Source organism: Eulemur rufifrons, chromosome 8, assembly GCF_041146395.1.
Source record: "Eulemur rufifrons isolate Redbay chromosome 8, OSU_ERuf_1, whole genome shotgun sequence".
Lineage (NCBI taxonomy): Eukaryota > Metazoa > Chordata > Mammalia > Primates > Lemuridae > Eulemur > Eulemur rufifrons.
The window spans coordinates 60,366,993-60,385,584 of record NC_090990.1 but is presented as its reverse complement, the minus strand read 5'-3'; the positions used below and the strand labels follow the sequence as shown (position 1 = coordinate 60,385,584).

Genomic DNA, 18,592 nt, shown 5'->3' with positions numbered 1-18,592 from the left:
TCTTATCAGCTGCCATCCCCACATGAGAATTGACTCAGAGGTTTCTTTGACAGGATCCTCAAATTATTTAATACAGGAGTCCAGGGCATAATAAATTTTACCTTCATCTGTTGCCTTTTCTGTTTCAGCACTGACCAACAACTTGAAGCTACAGCCTAAATATATGCAGGGGAGAAAAACAAGATTTAAATTTATAGCTACATAAATGTTTCCACTTAAAAAAGAGTGGTTTTTATTAGAAATTCAAAGTTAAGGGGTCTTAAAAGGTTAAAACATTAACTACTAATAAAACTAGTCCAGGTTCCTTAAAAGGTATTTCATTTTTATAAATTTTAAAATTAAATGCAAAGCCACTGGCCAGGTGCGGTGGCTCATGCCTGTAATCCTAGCACTTGGGAGGCCAAGGCGGGCGGATCCTTTGAACTCAGGAGTTCGAGACCAGCCTGAGCAAGAGCAAGACCCCGTCTCTACTAAAAATAGAAAGAAATTATATGGACAACTGAAAATATATAGAAAAAATTAGCGGGGCATGGTGGCACATGCCTGTAGTCCCAGCTACTCGGGAGGCTGAGGCAGGAGGATTGCTTGAGCCCAGGAGTTTGAGGTTGCTGTGAGCTAGGCTGATGCCACGGCACTTACTCTAGCCCGAGCAACAGAGCAGGACTCTGTTTCAAAAAAAAAAAAAAAAAATACAAAGCCACTGAAGGAAAAAGGTTGAACTATGCTACCAAGGAGCTTGATAATTACAATTCAATTCTCAGAATTCTTAAGTTCTGTTCCCAAGAGAAAAAAGTGAAAATATGTGTATATAGATGCACATACACAAATAAATGTTCTAATGTGTAATAATAAAGACAAAGTAATATTTTTTCCTTCAAGGATAGTACCGCTGGAATATTTGTGGGTAGAGCTAAAAGTTTTATTCAAATGAAAAACTAAGATATATAACCTTGACAGGACAAAAACACCCAGCAGATCCTGAACAAATCTGACCCTGCTCTGGCACGACCCAACTTTCATGAAGGTCACTTTACCAAATCGATTACAGAAATGAATAACATGTTTGGACCACAGGGAAGAATTAAAAAAAAAAAAAAGAAATGAAGAAAATGCACCTTTTATAATTAAAATATATTTAATTCAGGAAAAGGTGGATCTATTAAAAATGCTTTAAAATTTAATATCAAGAATTCCAAAATAATTGTGAAATTGTCATTTGGAACATTTTTTTAAAGGCATTCAAACTTCATTATCAAACATGATATCTACCCCACTTTCCTTCCAGGTGCACACTTAAATCCCAACAAAAACAAATTTCAAACAGAGATTTGAGTCAAAAAAACAGCAGAAACTGAAAACATTCAAAATATAGAATATGGTTTAAACTTGTTTTATTTTTGCACATGCCTATTTTTTCTCGCCTAAGTTTTGATAGAATTCGAGAAAATGAATCTCCATATTTTCCTATTAAAGATATATAGTCACTTTTTTAAAACTATAACTGCTATATTTCAGTTTAGTCATTCAGCCATTTCAGTTATAGGCAATATTTTGTTAGGCCTGAACTAGTCCGAAGCCTGAGTTTCTTTAGAGACCTGAAGAAATATTGGGTCCTCCAGGTCAAGGCTGGGACTGGTTGAGGGGCCAACAAAGAGAATTTCATCTGAAGGTGTCACACCAAATACTTCTGACCCCAATAGCAAAGGCTGAGCTCAGCTTCCACACTAGGTACTTCACAGGCAGGTGTGTATGTAAATCTTATTAATCTTCCCAGTTCTGATCATTTTAAAATCACAGTGAAATGGCTAAGAAAGGTAAACCATAACTTACCGTTTCTTTGAAGGAAGAGTTTAGCCATCGATTATTTACTACATTCTGTATGGATGTGGGTGGGTTTTCTAAATCTTCAAAGGAATCCATTAATATAAAATCCAGAACAACATCATAAAAATTTAGATTTTTCACCTGCATTAAATTATGAGTTAAAACAGAAATTATTGTAACATAGAGGTGAAATAAAATCTGAGCCAAGGCTTCATATTTTATAAGAGAGTTTTTTTTAGTTGAATCAGATTATTAAAAAAAAAGACCAAAAAAAAGAAGAAAAGAAATAAATATGAAAACTCACCATCAGAAATTACAATTTGGTAATTATACATGGCAGCTGCTCCTTCCTAGATCTTATCAAGGGAAATTAATCCCTCCCTCCTCTCTATTCTAAGAGTCCTTTTGTTCATAATTCTATTATAGCATCCACAATGCTCATTCTGCTTTGTTATTTAGTTACTGGTATATCTGCCTCTCTTCCCGACCAGATCATGAAACTCTTGCTCTTTCATTCATTCATACCCACTGTGCTGTACAACATGCTACACCAGATGCTCAGATTTCTACAGTAAGCAAATTAGATGCCTAGCATCCAGTGGAGAAAACAGACAGCAACAAAATAATCCTGCAAATATCCAATTAGAAACTGTGAAAATTTCTTTCCTTACAATAAAGGAAAAAGTATATGGTGCTATGAGAGCTTATGATGGAGAGTCTGTTTTTAAGCTAGATTTCAGAGACGGCTTCTTTCAGAGAGTGAGGCACCCCAGGTAGGGGAAAAAGCCTGTCAGACATTTTAAGGTAAGAAGAGACACAGTGGTGCTGAACTGAAGAAATCACTGAAAGCAGTGGAAGCCCAGGGCAGAGTGGCTACAGACAAGGGAGGCCCAGATCCTGCAGGGATTTATGGCCTATGTTAAGGATTTTCGATTTTGTGCTCACAGTACTTTGGTGTGGCGGAGGGCACTGGTGGTGCTAGAAGGAGATGGATGATCAGATTTGTATCTTTTAAAGGTCATTTTGGCAGCAGCATGGAGAATGGAATGGAGAAGGGAAGGAGCATATGCAGGGAGGGGAGGAACGGGCAGGGATTCAGGAAACAGAGACCACTGAGGTAGTCCAGGGAAAAGACCATAGGTACTCAGGCCAAGATGGAAGTGGAAGGAATAGAGAGAAGTTGAAGAAATTGAAAGATATTTAGGGGTTAAAATGGACAAACCTTAGAGATGAATATGATGAAGTGAGTGGGGACAAGGGAGGGTGCAGGATAAGTCCCAGGGCACTGGCCTGGAGAACTGGATGCATGCTGATTCCATTTCCCGAGTGAGGGAACACCAGAGAAGGAAAGATTATGTCTCCAGGTATTTGCACCTACCGTTTTCACTGCCTAGAATGCCTGTCAAGCTCCTTGTAAATTCACTCTTTAAACTTCCATTATAACAAGATGCTCCAGGCATTTCCTGTACTATTCCCACCCCAGTGCTGACATCAGCCATTTATCCGAGGAGTTCTAGCTCCTTATACTGGAGAGTGGTAGGCAGAAGCCAAGATCTGTGTGCTAGAAATAATCTCCTTTGAGGTGTTGCTACTGCCAGTAGCAGTAAATAGAGCTAAGAAGTATACATATGTTTATGTACGCGTAAACCTCTATATCCATATTTATTTTATACCTATTAATATTATAAGCTATGAATTCACAGTGACAGCTACAATTCCAATCCTAGCTTTTTATACCTTCCTTCTCTGACAGTGAAAATTTGGTTCTGATTTTTCTTGGTATATTGACTTGTTCCATCCTGTGTATGTAGCCAATCCTCCAGCCCCACCAAGCTGCCCCTGTTGTCCCATCCTAAACTGTCCCTGCATAGGCCACCATTACTCGTCTGCTAGGGCCTTGCCAATTGACCTTTGGATGGAAGGAAGGAAAGAAGGGAAGGAGGGAGGGAAGCAAGGAGCCAACGAAAGAAAGGAAGGCTTTTCTTAAAAAAAATTATTTACAACTCTTGCCTTAATGTATAAAAAGTGTGGCTGCTATTGTTTATGACCCTGTCGGAAGAATGATGTTGCCCCACCACCACACAATTGGCTTTACTGTCATTTAACAAGGACAAGGAAACAGTAGCCTCAACTTACAAATATTACGTGCAAATAGCTAAAAAGAATAAATAATATAAAAAATTTGAATTTACCCCTCTAGCAGCAAGTTCCATTTCAGTACTATCCCAGTGATCAGTCTGCTCTAGAAAATAGATCATTTCATCAAAAACATCTTCAAACTTCTTTGGATTCTGCAGAAGAAAACACATTTTAATTCTAAACTCAACTTTATAACAAGGCTCAAGCCTACAAGTAAATAAGTTACTCTTCAAATAAGTTTGTCAGATCTTAATTCTATTAAGTAACTGAACTACAATTTTGTTCCAATATTTTACAGAAGCCAAGACTAAGAATGCTAGTGATCTGTACAAACTACTCACTACTCAAATATGTATGCCTATTTGGGTCAGTCCTTAAAATGAAAAGTTGGTTATAGCAGACATTATGTGATGGTTTTATTACAGTTCTGCTCCTTCTGGTGGAACTCTAGTTCAAATTACTGGGTTTATAGGCCATGGGAAGGCAGAGAAAGCAACATAAAATTTACATTGGGAACTGCAAGTAGTTAATATGAACTTACATACACTCAGCACTTTACATTTACTTAGCACTTTATTAAGTTGCTTTCTCATTTATCATTTATTTAATCACAGCAACGCTCTGAAATAGGGCAATATAAAATTCTTTTTTTTTTTTTTTTTTTGAGACAGAGTCTCACTCTGTTGCCCAGGCTAGAGTGAGTGCCGTGGCGTCAGCCTAGCTCACAGCAACCTCAAACTCCTGAGCTCAAGGGATCCTCCTGTCTCAGCCTCCCGAGTAGTTGGGACCACAGGCATGCACCACCATGCCCGGCTAATTTTTTCTATATATATTTTTAGCTGTCCATATAATTTCTTTCTATTTTTAGTAGAGATGGGGTCTCGCTCTTGCTCAGGCTGGTAAAATTCTATTATACAAGTGAGGAAACTGAGGTTCAAGGGGGTTGGGTCTGAAAACCAGGTATGCAAGTGGCTCCCTGAAGGCCTATTTTGTTTTTCGTTTTTTTTTTTTTTGAGACAGAGTGTCGCTTTGTTGCCCAGGCTAGAGTGAGTGCCGTGGCGTCAGCCTAGCTCACAGCAACCTCAAACGCCTGGGCTTAAGCAATCCTACTGCCTCAGCCTCCCGAGTAGCTGGGACTACAGGCATGTGCCACCATGCCCAGCTAATTTTTTTTTTTTTCTATATATATTTTAGTTGGCCAGATAATTTCTTTCTATTTTTAGTAGGGACGAGGTCTCGCTCATTGCTCAGGCTGGTCTCGAACTCCTGACCTTGAGCGATCCACCCGCCTCGGCCTCCCAGAGTGCTAGGATTACAGGCGTGAGCCACCGCGCCCGGCCTCTATTTTGTTTTATTTTCTCATCATCTGGACAAACCTTGCATAAAGTAAAGTGGTTCCTAAAAGTCTGAATGAAGTTCTTGTCATTGCTTCTGCCTCATTCAGTACCATGAAGGTGAGTAAGGATATACAGGAGCTCAATTTACATTCCAGATTTCTGAGACCTCCACTATTTCCTGTAACCTGCTTCTTGAACAGGATTGAGGGAGGTATTATTAATAGTAGTAATAATTGTGCTGGTTATAGGAACAGATCTAATGATGATCCTCACCATGACATTCATAGACTTTATGGCAAACTGGGAATAATTTATGAGAAACAACTTAGTCAAAATGGTGTGGACTTTATATTATACATAGAAAATAATTCAACCCAAGTAGAAATCAGTGCTCTTTGGGTTATTTATTTTTAAAATGTGAACCTTTGCAACTATCCACAAAACCTTTTCTTCTATCAAACATGTACTGTATTTTCATATTTAGTTCAATAAAAATAATAAACACCTTGCCAACAAGTTTACCTTTCGTGCTTTCACAATTAAAGCTGATAAAATTTTCCTTCCACTCTCAGCAAGGAATATCCTGTTGGCTGTTTCTGAAAGAATTACCTGAAAAAAATTCATCCCCAAACAAAGAAAAAAGAGACCTATGATGAATTTGAATGGACATTCAACTTTATAGCACATCTACACATAAATAACCCTAATCCAGTGAATGCATTGCATGTGGTGCTATTTCAACAGACCACAGAGAAAGTACAAATTTACTAAAATAAAAAGAGCTCTTGAATCCTATAGTCAAAAAAGGATTAAAGAGGAATGAATTTGAATTTAAATTCTCTTCATCATAGTATTAGAAAGTCTAAAATAAATTTTATATAGTCCCAAAACATAAGAAAACAAAGATATTTTATTAAATGACCTTATTTCTTTTTAGGAAATCAATGATTTTATAATTGATCCAAATTAAATCTAGAATACACACTAACCAATAACAAGAAAGAGAGTCTCTATTTTAAGTAGCCATTTTTACACACCTGCAGCATCAAAATATCCTGCTTTGACAAAGTGTGGTGGAGGACCCGGGAAGCCGTGGGAGAGGACAATGACACATGGACACAAACGAAGGGAAGTAGTAGGGAGGAAAAGTAAGCTTGGTAGACTTTATATCTGCCATTGGGAATAAGGATAATAACAAGCAAGGAGCTGTCCTTGTTTATATACACTGGACTCTAGCATGAGGGTGGGGATGAGTGGCTGGGAGAAGTCGCTTAAGTTAAAAAAAAAAATACCTGAAAAGCCTGTCGAATACAGTGAAGTTTGGCAAGAAAATCACTGTCTCCTAGGCACTCCAACATTTCAGTTCTATGTAATAAACAGGGAAGACAATTGTTAAACTACATTCAAGTCAAGCCTACTACAAATTTGGACTCAAACAAGGCTTAACCTCAGGACTTTAATATAAAACACATGTTTTCTTAATACTGACAGAACATGTAAAAAAAATTTTTTTTAACTTGGACTTAAAAACATATTTTTCCCTGTTCTCACAAACATTTTTAATAAATATCATACTAACACCTTCATATTCTTCATAAACATAAGCAAAACTCAAATGGTACCTCAGTACTCTTGAGTAAATTTTTCCTTCTTCCACTAAATGCATGGCTTCTTCGTAAAAAGGGCAGTGACAAAGAGACTCCAGGCTGTAGGTATGCCGTACTTCTCTGTGCTCCGCAAGCTAAGGAAACAGTGGATTAAAACAGACTATACTGATATAAGAAGAAACACTATAAAAGAAATAAAATGGGATTTCACTAACATCAAAATACACTAAATTTGATTAAAGTATAAAAACCATTTAATAGCATTTTATAGCTATTGAATTCACTTTATTTCAAAATTCAGTTGTTAAAAAGAGTACAACTTTATAACAAGCTTAGCTCATTTTAAGTCTAATTAAATTCATAGAGTGCACAGAAAAGCAATACTTTATCTTATAGTTCACTGGTGAGAATAACTGAAAAGGAAGCATTAAAAAAAAAGATTTCATCATAGAGTACTTAAAAGTATAACTCATTATTGTAAATGAAGCAAAACTTTCTACAAAAAATTGAAATAAGCTCACTTTGGCTATTCTAAGGGTTTTTTTTTCTTATATGTAGCTTTGATTATAACTGAAAAACATTCATGTGCTTCTGGTTCGCATAACAACTCTACACATGGAATTCCAGTCTTCTGACAGTTCATTAAAAAGCAACAGTTGTAAACACTGTAGAGTAGCGAGCTAAGCAAAAACAAAACAAAACACACAGCAAAAAACTTATGGAGTGATTTTGTTTTTCAATACCAGGTGATCCACTTAATAACACACTGTACTTTTTGGCTTTTGTTTTTTAAAAAATAATAGTTTTGAGATATAATTCACATACCATAAAATTCACCCTCTTAGAGCACACAATACAGTTATTTTTATTATATTCAGAGTTGTGCAACCAGCACCACTTTCTAATTCCAGAACATTTTTATGACACCAACAAGAAACCCCCTTGCCCGTCAGTAGTCACTCCTAACTCCCTCTTCGCCCTAGTCCCTGGAAACCATTAATCTGCTTGCATTCTTTATGGAGTCTCCTACTATGGAAATTCACGTAAATGGAATCAAACAATATGTGGTCTTTTGTATTTGGCTTCTTTTGCTTAGTGTAATGTTTTCAAGGTTCATCTTTTACAGCTGAATAAAATTCCATTGTATAGATATACCACATTTTGTTTATCCATTCCTTACAAACTGATGGACATTTGGGTTGTTTCCACTTTTTGGCTATCATGAATAAGGCTGCTATGAACATTTGTCTAAAAAGGCTAATAGTGTGTACAAGTTTTGTGTAGATATGTTTTTAATTCTCTTAATATATACTCAGGAATGGAAGGGTCAGACGGTAACTCTGTATTTTACTTTTTGAGGTACTACCAAACTGTGTTGCAAAGTGGCTACCCATTTTCCATTACCACCAGCAATGTATGAAGATTCAAATTCCTCCACATCCTCGATAACAAGTTATTGTCCATCTTTTTGATTAAGCCACTCTAGTGGATGTGAAGTGGTTTGCATTCCCAAATGACCAATGATGTTGAGTATTTTTTCTTCGGCCTGTTGGCTATTTATATATCTTCTTTGTAAAAATGTCTATCCAAATCCTTTGCTCATTTTAAAGTGGATTATTTGTCCATTTACTGTTGAGTAGTAAGAGTTCTTTATTTTTTTTTTTTTTGGTTTTTTTTTTTTTTTTTTTGAGACAGAGTGTCGCTTTGTTGCCCTGGCTAGAGTGAGTGCCGTGGCGTCAGCCTAGCTCACAGCAACCTCAAACTCCTGGGCTTAAGCAATCCTACTGCCTCAGCCTCCCGAGTAGCTGGGACTACAGGCATGCGCCACCACGCCCGGCTAATTTTTTCTATGTATATTTTAGTTGGCCAGATAATTTCTTTCTATTTTTAGTAGAGACGGGGTCTCGCTCTTGCTCAGGCTGGTCTCGAACTCCTGACCTTGAGCGATCCACCCGCCTCGGCCTCCCAGAGTGCTAGGAAGAGTTCTTTATATATTCTAAATACAAGCCCTTTATCAGTTATATGCTTTACAAATATTTTCTTCCATTCTGCTATCTTTTCACTTTCTTGTTGGTGTTCTTTGAAGCACAAAAGTTTTTACTTTTAATAAAGTCCAATTAGTCGATTTTTTCTTTGCCTTAACCTTCACTTCCTGCTTGCACTGAACATCAAGGTCAGCCAGAAGTGAGATTAGGGACTTCAAAGGTTATTCCTAGGCATGTGCATAGCCCTGTATATGCATATGACCTTCTAGATCCTGAAAATACGTTGGTACTTTTCAAAGTCTCCTTTGAACATTTATTTCCTTGCCCAGTTTTTCCTTTTGAGTTTTTTGGTCAGCCTCTGTTTAGCCCCAACTGGTATTGCCACCTCAGGCAGCTGAAATGGTAAACAACTGCCACTGACTGTTTTCAACAAAGGCGCTAGGGATAGGACTTTGTACACAGAGTGAGCTCTAAGTCAGATCATACAACAGAGCTTTGCAGGGAGTTGCTATACAGGTCAAATAGTGACAATTCTCTAGGATTGGGCCTTTTGGGAAGCACCAAAGCCATTAAGTTCCTTCCAGTGGATGCCAGGCTGCTGGTTTTCACAGCAAACTGTGAAACAGGTGCAAGACTTGTTTTTCAAGATTACTATGAAGAGGGAGATAGGAATAGAGCAAATTAAAAATCCACCAAGTTCACTGCTCTTATGGAGATTCAGCCATTTTTCTCAAATATTTCTGTAAGTCTTTTGTCAATTTTCAGAGTTCTAAAAATTTTGATTTTTGACAATTTTTGCCAGTGTTCTCGCTGCTTTTGTGGAGGAGATTTTTGGACATCTTTACTCCACTATTCCAGAAGTACTTCTCCAGGCTTTAGTTTTGGCACTTCACGTCAGCCAGCACTGTGCTTAATGCTTTACCTTGATTATCTCATTTAATCCTTTCAACGACAACATATAAAACAGGTACTATCATTATTCAGATTTTATAGATGAAGAAACAGATTAAATTAGCAGGAACTTGCCCCAAGTCCCAAAACTAAATGGCAAGATTTAAACCCAGACATATTATTCCAGAACTTATACTCTGAAGCACCAAATTATACCCTCTCTATTGGCCTTATCCAAACAGCCAAAGAATAAGAAGTTTCAGTGTCAGCAATATTTAAGATAATATAAATATGTCTATTAGACCAGAGGGGGAAAAAAGGTATATGAAGGTGAAAATATCTAACATTATATATTCTCTGCTTTCAGCAACATTTTCCCTCACATTTCAGGAACGAATGTAACACCAACGGCAAAGTCTTTTTGAGGTTAAAAAAAAAAAAAAAATTAACAGCTTTTAAAAAATAACTTAAAATGGAAATTCTTTAGGTTCCAAATAGTTTTGAAGTTTTGTAGCACTGTTAAAACAAATAGGATCCTTGTACACCTACTAATAGAGAAAAACTTCAAGAAGGAAACTGGGTGCCAATTAAATTCTCCACATAAAATAATTTATACTAATAAGTGAACAAATCCAACAATGAGAGATTCGAGAGTTAAGTCTTGATTTATTGGTCTTCCTTGCTTATTTGTTAGTTCGGCTGACGTGATCGTTTAAATAAGCCTCCTAAAATAGGCTTGCAGCTGTGAAAATATATCATATTGAAGATTTGATACTAGCTAAAATTATCATCAACTGTTCTTAAGAGACAATGACAACTCATAAACATTTATTTAAATCATTAATCTTAAATTTTTTAAAGCAAAAATCAACTCACTAAAATACTGGTTTAAATTCTCATTTTAGAATACATTTTATAGGAAGAATTTTTTCACAAAATCCCAAAAACTCTTTTAAAAAGGTTTCAGAAAAAGATTAACTTAACTAGAGCTGAAATGTTACTTCAGAAGCAGAGGTCAATGATACGGTTTAATCCCAGCTATGGAAACGTGTAATTTGCCATGAAAAAGAAGTCCTTTTTTTTGCATAGCGAAATGTCCTATGTTCTTAAATTATTCTTCCTCCAAAAGGACACATTTCAAATAAAGGACATATTTTAATATTTCCAAAGAGAAAAATGATACTATATTAATTTACACCAAGGCATCATCCTGCCTTATTAGTTACCTCCAATATTTCACAAGTACCATAAAAATGACCATAGAAGAAATCAAAGAAGTCAGTAACAATAGCAACAATAAAAACCAATAAAATAGATAAATCCTACAGATAAACAACCAGTGAAAACAATGTTTTGGGATTAGCTAAGGATTTCAAACATCCTAAATTATTTCTCTTGCCATCCATGAGGTACAAGAGGGACTGGGCCTTATCTTCCTTGGCATCTGATGACTTTGCTGAATGTGAATATTTTTTAAAAGCCTTAATCCATTTTCCAGACCAGGGCCTCTGAATGACCACAAACAACATGTCTGAAGCCTCAAATCAATTATAAGTGGGATTATGAAACAGGCTAAGTTCCATTTTAATATGGACCATTTTTTACATGTTTACATTTTCCTTGCAAATCAATCACCTAAAACTGTAAATAGGACTGACAGTTAAAGAAAGCAGGCTATTACCTATCAGTATCCCCTAAGAGAAAGCAGAAAAGAAATTTAAAAAGGGAATAAACCTATAATAGCTACCCACCAAATTGGTCCTCAGTGATGATCTCATCCTGGTTGCTCACATCCCACCCCACACTGAATAACTGGTGTAACCAATACCATATCGCAGAAGTGATGGTGTGCAATTTCTGAGGATAGGTCATAACAGTCATCACTTCCACCCAGCTCTCTCTTGGATCACTGCCTCTGGGGGAAGCTAGGTGCCATGTTGTGAAAATATTCAAACAGTCCTGTAGGAACGTCAATGTGGCGAGAAACTTAGGTCTTCTGCCAAATAGGTAGCAATAATTTGCCATCCATGTGAGTTATCTTGGGAGATTTTCCAGCTTCAGTCAAGCCTTCCTACTTTCACAAAAGAAAAATTTTAAATGACAGATATAGCTCTTTCTTTCCAGATTATGATTTTCCTAAATATTTATCTTTGTCCTTTTATATATTTTTATTAGTGTATTTTTTGGATTGCTAGAAACAAGTGCTGTCAAGTCAGAGAGATGGACATAGCAAAAGCTTTCCAAGCTTCCATTTAGAATACAAGCAGAGATACCTGAATTATAAAAAATAAAATTTTCTCTTTAAAGAAAAGCCTATAACTTATATGTTAAACATATATACGTGTTGCAGAGTGGTAACTCTAAGAAAAATGGAATTTACAGCTGAAAATTGCTCTCTCTGCACTATTAGTTTCTACCCATTAAATGACAATCTCTTTAACAGATGGAAGAGTTAGAAGTACAATGCAATGGCATCCTGACATTAAAAGACTTTTCAGAACTTGAAAGAAAACATTATGCTAAGTGAAAGAAGGCCAAACACAACATATCACACTGTATGATTCCATTCATGTGCAATGTCTAGAATAAGGTAAATCCACAGAGTGAGAAAGTAGATTATTAGCTGCCAAGTGCTGAAGGGCAGGCGGTTTGAAGAGTGACTACTCTGGGTAGAGATTTATTTTGGAGGTAGTAAAAATGTTCTGGAATTAGAAAGTAGTGCTGGCTGCACAACTCTCTGAATATACTAAAAACTACTGAACTATATACCTTAAAAGGGTGAATTTTATAGCAGTGAATTATATCTCAATAAACCTATTATATTTTTAAAAAAGATTTTTTCAGCTGTGGTTCCAAACTAACGTTTGGCAAGGCTCATAGAGGAAAATCTTGTTAATCACTTTAACAAATGATTGACCTAGCTTAGAGAAAAGCCTATGCCAGGAATTGTTTTTATCTAAACAGGCTAGAAATCTTTCTGGCAATTCTGAAAAAAGTTTTCAAATAATCAAAAACTGTTAACTTCCCAAAGAGTTCTGATCTTACTATCTTAATAACTTTCTTCATTAAAATAGTTTTCCCTAATTTAAGTCCTTGGCATACAATAAATGCAGTTAAAAATAATCTAACAAACATTTCTTATAACATGAAAGAATTTACCTTGGAACATTCACATTATGAGGTCATACTTTCATACCCTAGAAGCTTTCCTAAGGATGTTTCTTAGATATTGAATCCTTTTAATGTATATTCATACATTTTGTTTTCCATGAGGATTTTAAAATTCTTATTAAACCTTATTAAACAACAAATTTAAAGTGAGTACAATAAACACTTGGCAAATTTTTTTTTTCTTTTTAGAGATGAGGTCTCACTCTGTCACCCAGGTGGGAATGTAGTGATGTGATCATAGCTTACTGCATGCTTTAACTCCTGGACTCAAGAGATCCTTCTGCCTCAGCCTACCAAATAACTGGGACTTACAGGCATGCACCACTGTGCCTGGCTAATTTGTTTCATTTTTTTTTTCTTTTTTAGAGATGGGGTCTTGATATGTTGTCTGGGCTGGTCTCAAACTCTTGGCCTCAAGCAATCCTCCTACCTCAGCCTCCTGAGTTGCTGGGATTATAGGTGTGAGACACAGCACCTAGCTGGCAAAGTACTTTTTAAAGTTGCATATTATTAATAGAAAGAGAATTATTTTTTAAATTAAATTTTATTTATTTATTTTTTAAGAGACAAAGTCTTGCTCTGTCACTCAGACTGGAATGCAGTGTCACAATCATAGCTCACTGCAGCCTCGAACTCCTGGGCTCAACCTATCTTCCCGCCTCAGCCTCCTATAGTACTGGGATTACAGGCGTGAGCCATCACATCCGGCTAGAAAGAAACTTTAGAGCAATTGGGTATATTGTTCCTCACACTGGAAAAGAATGCAAAGTGAATAGCAATTTTTCTCCTTACAAACAAACCATCTAGGACTTAGTATCTACAGAACAGAAAGATAAACATGTATTGAACAGTAAAAGGAAGAGGAAACAGCTTTCCCACAGAACAAGTAGATGCATTCTCTTGAAATTTATAACTGCAAAAAATTTTTTAAAATATAAACAATTCAGGAGATGATACAGAAAGTGATGGCTAAGATATATACATACAGAAAAATGGTAAAAGGATTAAAGAGATTATGGATCAGTATTGCTTTAAAAAAAAAGGCAAAATCAAGCTTTATGGTATAAGTATTGGAATATCTAAAGCTTTCCACACTAAAGATTAAATTCACACATCAGTTACAGATGTGTAATACTATTTAATGAAACAGACAGCATCTAATATCCAAAATCGACCATACAATGCAAATACTCTGAGACAAAATTGGCCATATGTGATTTTTAAAGCTGTTTTAAGTAGAAAAAAAAATAAAAAGATGACTTCTTTGAAGCAGTCTCTTTTGGTACAAAATTTAAATCTCAGTAGAAAAATAAATTACCCACAGATTCATAATTCAGTGATCATCACTGTTTACACACTAGTGTATTTATAGCTAGCCTTTTTTCCTCTTCCTATATATTTATATACCACACACATCTTTTTTGTTTTCTTTTTATAATACAAAGTTATAATCATACACTCTATATAAAACTTTACATACTCCTCTTTTCACTTAACATATGTTCCCATGTCATTAAAAATTACTGTAAACATGTTTATGGCTCTGTAATATTTCAAATTATGGATGTATTATAATTTGGCATTAGACTGTTTTCAGTCTTTCATTACTTTTGAAATGCCACAGTGAATATTTTTATAATCTTTGAATCTTATCACTTCCTTGGAACAAGTATCTAGAAGTATGATTTCTGAACTAAAGAATCTGAATATTTTTAAGATTCTTGAAAAAAAAATCCAGGGTGAAGGTGCCAGCCAAGAAAAAGAAAAACTCTTGATATGAGTTGAAAAAGTGCTTTTCATTAAGATACTAAATTATGTGCCTCACCCATAATCTACAGCATATGAAAGTACTCATCTAAAGTATGTGTTTACATGTCTGACAGGGACTATAAAGCTTATTTTCATGTTATATACATCTTTGTATCCTAGTATCTACCACATGCAGATGCCAAATACATGGTGACTGAACTGAATTATAGTGCAAAGGCAGAACTGTTCTCTCCAGCCGAAAAAGAAAGAGCAATCCTCATTAGGAACATACATGTCCTACCTCTGCCGCTGAAGCAAAGGAATCTGTTGATGCGACGCTTAAGGTGTCTCGCAGGCCAAAGTCATCCACGTTCCCCTTCACGGTAATATCTGTATCTTTATCTTAAAGATAAAAGGTAAAAAGCTCAGGAAGTGATATTCTTAGTCACTGCCATATTTCACATTCTATAGCTTGGTTTTTTTCCCCCCTAGTCTTTACTTAGCCTACCAGGATCTGAAGGAAAACAAACAAATCAATGGGATATAATCTGACGAGACTCTCAAAAGTATCCCTTGTTTAACTGATTCTGAAACACTGCCGAGCAGAGAAGAAAGTGCTATAAAGCAGACATTCATTTTTAATTTAAAAGGGATTAAGCTTAATTTTGGTTTAAAAGGGCTTTTAAGTATGCAATAACCAAAGTTGGATTATCTTACTATACAAAGTAAAATCAGTATATACCAAAGCTAGTTTAAAACAGAGCAGTTATTTGCAAGTGGTCTTGCCCAAATTAGGAGAACTGATAGGTTCATTCAAATCAACTGAATTATTAACATGGAATATTGTTTGGCCAGTCACTTGTGATAAGCTGATCAATTAAAACAATTCAAGAAGAAATCTGTGAGTTTTTCAGGCTTTAAGGCCTACTTCAAAAGACGAAACAGCCAAAAAAAAGATCAGATCTAGGTCACTAATGTTTACTCTGCTTACTTGGGTCAAATATAACTGCCCCAATAATTTTAAAGGGCTGTAAAAATTAAATTGTTTGGAAATGGTTAATCTGGCCATACCAAGACAGGCTGCCTATTAGCACTAAACAGCATTCTGAATGTGGGTGTGAATATCCTCGCATACTCTTATTAGGAATCTGTTAACATTAAATTTTCAAATAAATACTTTACTTGCCCACATATGTAACTACATTGTAGCAAACAAGTGATATACTTCAAAATTTCTCACAAATATGAAAAAGCATAGAATAAAATATATACAGATTTTTCTTATTTTGATTCTCAACCTGCTAAATTTGTCAGACACTTTATCTTCTTTAAAAGAAACCAGAAATCTCCTTGGTTTTCATTCATTCAAATTTCCATTCCATCATTTTTCCCAAAATAAAATTCATTACCTTTACCAGAAATTTTTCAAGTTCTGTTTAAAACTCCTAAGTATCAGAAAATACAATTTGTGACTCTATACAGGAAGTGTGGAGTTTTTTTTTAATCCAAACCATTAATTTAGTTTAAACTCAAAAGTTGTACAAAAAATTATATTCCAAGCTCTAAGCCAAGCAGAAGAGAGAATAAGCCACAATTGGTACAAGGTTCATTCTATACATGTAGCATATTTTTTTCCTACTTTATGTTTGGTGGGACCAGATTTTACATTTTAAGTATTTACCTTCCAAATTTAAATTATAATTGTCTTCAGATGAAATCTGCATCAATCCTTTTAAAGTACCTAAAACTTTTTAGCTTAAAAAATCCTCCTACTATTACACGAGTACTTATAGGACAAAATCTGAGGTTAGGCCAGGCTACATGGCTAATGCCTGTAATCCTAGCACTCTGGGAGGCTGAGGGGGAAGGATTGCTTGAGGCCAGGAGTTCAAGACCAGTGTGAGCAAAAGTGAGACCCTGTCTCCACTAAAAATGGAAAAAATTAGCATGCGCCTGTACTCCCAGCTACTGGGGAGACTGAGGCAGGAGGGTTGCTTGAGCCCAGGAGTTAGAAGTTGCAGTGAGCTATGATGATGCCACTGCACTCTAGCCTGGGTGACAGAGCAAGACTCTGTCCCCCCCCAAAAAAGAAATCTCAGGTTAAATTATTCTATTTTAAAAATATTTTAGAAATTTATATTTTTCTATCAGACTAGAGAATAAAACAAGATAATTGTTTTATACTTATAAATCATGTAAAAACTGGAGGTTTTGGATACTCAATTATCCAGAAAAATGCCCATAATTCTCTTTTCAGGGTATATAAGATTATAAAACACACACATATACTTTGAGCTTATTTACAAAATTTAATCAGCACTTACAACCTTCAAACCTTTATCATCTTAATTATTTTCCATTCTTAGTATTACTGTACAAAAAGAAATCACAGTACAATTTTCATAATACCAAAGTATTATTAAAGTAGGATTAAATTTACGAGTCAATTAACTCTTGGTTCCCATTGCCTTTTGCTATTTTCACAGTGGAACACAGACATTTATCTTGTGTCACTTTACCTTTCAGACATTACCCATAAGCTATTAAAGTCTGTTTTACTTCAGTCAACAGTAACCAGCTACTCAATGTCATCAGATCAGTTACTATGTTGTACTTTATTTTTAAAAAAAATCTAACAAAAAAAAAATGGCTCAATTCCAGAGGAACTAGAAAGATTTAGTCATTAAATCCAAGTCCATAAACCACAGACCATACCTCTTACTTCAGTAATTGTTATGATTCCTGGAATGGCATATTAATAGTTATGAAGAGAAATAATACATCTGTTTTTTAGATAAGCCAATAAAAAGTATAAAGAAAGAATCTTGGGCAACATCCCAAATAACTGCTTTCATGCATCCAATTAAAATTTAAAATACTCTTTCTAAAAAGTATCATCAACTCTAGATTGTGGTATTGAAAGACAGCGACAGGATGAAAAATTAAAAACCAAAGGCTTCATCTAACTTAATATTTTCAGATATTTCTTACTGAATTTTTCTTAGCAGGAAAAAAATGCTAAAACCACAATGAGATATCATTACACATCTACAAGAGGACTAAAATTAGGGGGGAAAAATGACAATTTTTTTGTCAAGGATGTATAGCAGTGGAAATTCTCACACACCACTAGTGGAAACAACTGGTAGAACCACTTTGGAAAGTTTGGCATTATCTAGGAAAGTTCAAGATTGCATTCCCTATGATCTAGCAATTCTACTTTTGGGTGTATTTTACAAAAATGCAACCTTACATTCATAAGAATGTTCATAACAATATTGTTTATAATAGCTCCAAACTGGAAAAAAAAAAACAAACAACTATCCATCTACCACAGAATATATAAACTGTAGTATATTCATATAATGAAACACCATAAAACAGTGAAAATGAATGAATTCCTGCTACATGTAAGAACATGGATGAATCTCGAAATATGTTGAACAAAGAATTATATTCATGGCCAGGCGTGGTGGCTCACGCCTGTAATCCTAGCACTCTGGGAGGCCGAGGCTGGAGGATCATTTGAGCTCAGGAGTTCGAGACCAGCCTGAGCACGAGCGAGACCCCGTCTCTACTAAAAATAGAAAGAAATTAGCTGGACAACTAAAAATATATAGAAAAAATTAGCTGGGCATGGTGGCACATGCCTGTAGTCCCAGCTACTCGGAAGGCTGAGGCAGGAGGATTGCTTGAGCCCAGGAGTTTGAGGTTGCTGTGAACTAGGCTGACGCCATGGCACTCACTAGCCTGGGCAACAGAGCGAGACTCTGTTTCAAAAAAAAAAAAGAATTATATTCATTATTTCATTCATACAAAATTCAAAAACAGTCAAAACGAACCTACAGTGATCAGGGCTACACATTTAGTTGGTAAAACTATAAAGAAA

At 35.6% G+C, this 18,592-nt stretch overlaps 1 protein-coding gene across 2 annotated transcripts in view; it reads right to left on the bottom strand.

Annotated features, from left to right (window-relative positions):
* MIGA1 (mitoguardin 1) overlaps window positions 1–18,592 on the bottom strand; it is a 77,400-nt gene that overhangs the window by 5,398 nt on the left and 53,410 nt on the right. For both annotated transcript variants that reach the window (XM_069478109.1, XM_069478108.1), the window contains exons 8-14: window positions 15,005–15,105; window positions 6,923–7,041; window positions 6,593–6,665; window positions 5,823–5,909; window positions 4,017–4,115; window positions 1,831–1,965; window positions 102–155 (exon numbers count right to left, since the gene is read on the bottom strand). In XM_069478109.1, coding sequence (XP_069334210.1) covers window positions 102–155; window positions 1,831–1,965; window positions 4,017–4,115; window positions 5,823–5,909; window positions 6,593–6,665; window positions 6,923–7,041; window positions 15,005–15,105 — 668 coding nt within the window. The remainder of the gene's footprint in view (window positions 1–101; window positions 156–1,830; window positions 1,966–4,016; window positions 4,116–5,822; window positions 5,910–6,592; window positions 6,666–6,922; window positions 7,042–15,004; window positions 15,106–18,592) is intronic.